Here is a 1312-nt window from a genome sequence, read left to right as displayed (position 1 = left end):
CCACCCTGGCCCTGGGACTGGAAGGCACCCTGTACGTGCTGGACGGCAGCCAGGCGCCCAGCACCAGCATGCGCTGGCTGAGCCCGGGCGGCGCGTGGAGCGCCAACGGCGGCATCGCAGGCGCGCCCCCGCTGATGTGTGCTGCTGCTTATGTGTGCTGGAGCTGGCAGCAGGATGACGCTGACGTGGTGCCTCTGGCTATTCTCCACATGCCCGCCTGGGCGTGTCTGCTGCCGCTGAGCCGCCTCCGCTGCCGCCGGACCAGCTGCTGGTTTGCCGGGTGTGTGTTGCAGGCGGGGTGCGGGTGGCGGCGGATCACCGGCAGGGGTACGCTGTGACCTCGGACCACAGCGTGCAGCAGTACGCTGCTGGCGTGGGATACGTGGTGAGCGGTACAGTTTCAACTCAATGAAGTCACGCTGCCGCCGGCCTGCTGGGCAGCCAGCAGGGGCGCTGGTGCCGCTTGCGGCTCTTGTCGTGTTTGCTGCAGCCGCTCAGAGCATGCAGCCCTCCCTCCGCCAATAAGCGTTCCTTCCAGGCACTTCAGCTTCCTCCCTCCCGCCCTGCCACGCCGCCGCCGCTGCAGACCCTGTTCAGCGGGGTAGCGTGCGACCTGTCTTTTGACACCTGGGGCGTGCCCTGGTTTGTGGGCTGGACCGGCTCCGCCTGCCAGGGTGTGTTCTATTACAGCCAGGCCACGGGCGCTGCCACGCAGGTGGGTGGCGCTGGGAGGGCCCGAGGGTGCTGCATTTTTGGCAGCGTGGCATGCTGGGCACGCTGTGACAGCATGTCGAGGCGGTGGGCACTGCCACGGCGCCGCCTGCCGGCCGTTAAGCACGCAGAATGTCGTCCCGTCTGGTGGCAGAGGTGTGCCCCTGCTGCCGCCTGCAGGTCTATTATGGCCCGGCGCAGCAGCTGAGCGTGGGGGGCCGCGCCGCCGACGGTACCGCCGACCTGGCGGTACTGCTGTCCGACGGCACCGTGCTGCACGGCTCCGCGCCCTGCGCGGCAGGTGCGCCGCTGGCTGGCGGCGCTGTGCCTGCCACACGGGGGTCCCTGACCTGAGCACTGGCGTCGTCAGTGGTGCAGCTGTGAACTTGCAGTGCTTGTACTGTGTGGATGGCAACCCCCCAGGGCGGGCTTGGAGTTGTTTGTGTGCTCCTCCTTCATTACGCTGCAGGCAGCCAAGTGCCGCCGCCGCCGCCACCAAGGCCCCCTCCAACAATCCCGCCGTCTCCGCCCCAGCCCCCTCCACCTCTGCCCCCGTCGCCGCCGCCGCCTGAGCCCGCGCCACCTCTTCCCCCGCCGCCGG

General features: G+C 69.6%; 1 protein-coding gene across 1 annotated transcript; it reads left to right on the top strand.

The window, feature by feature from the left end:
* Nucleotides 1-68: 68 nt before the first annotated feature.
* CHLNCDRAFT_142665 (hypothetical protein) lies at nt 69-1283 on the top strand (the record flags this gene model as incomplete). The annotated part of the gene is made up of 5 exons (XM_005842541.1): nt 69-138; nt 294-385; nt 587-715; nt 892-1012; nt 1246-1283. 5 exons carry the CDS (start codon nt 69-71, stop codon nt 1281-1283), a joined length of 450 nt encoding a protein of 149 aa, XP_005842598.1.
* Between the last annotated feature and the right edge of the window lie 29 nt (nt 1284-1312).

The sequence above is a fragment of the Chlorella variabilis genome, assembly GCF_000147415.1.
Source record: "Chlorella variabilis unplaced genomic scaffold CHLNCscaffold_490, whole genome shotgun sequence".
NCBI lineage: Eukaryota > Viridiplantae > Chlorophyta > Trebouxiophyceae > Chlorellales > Chlorellaceae > Chlorella > Chlorella variabilis.
This window is presented reverse-complemented; position numbering and strand designations above follow the sequence as displayed.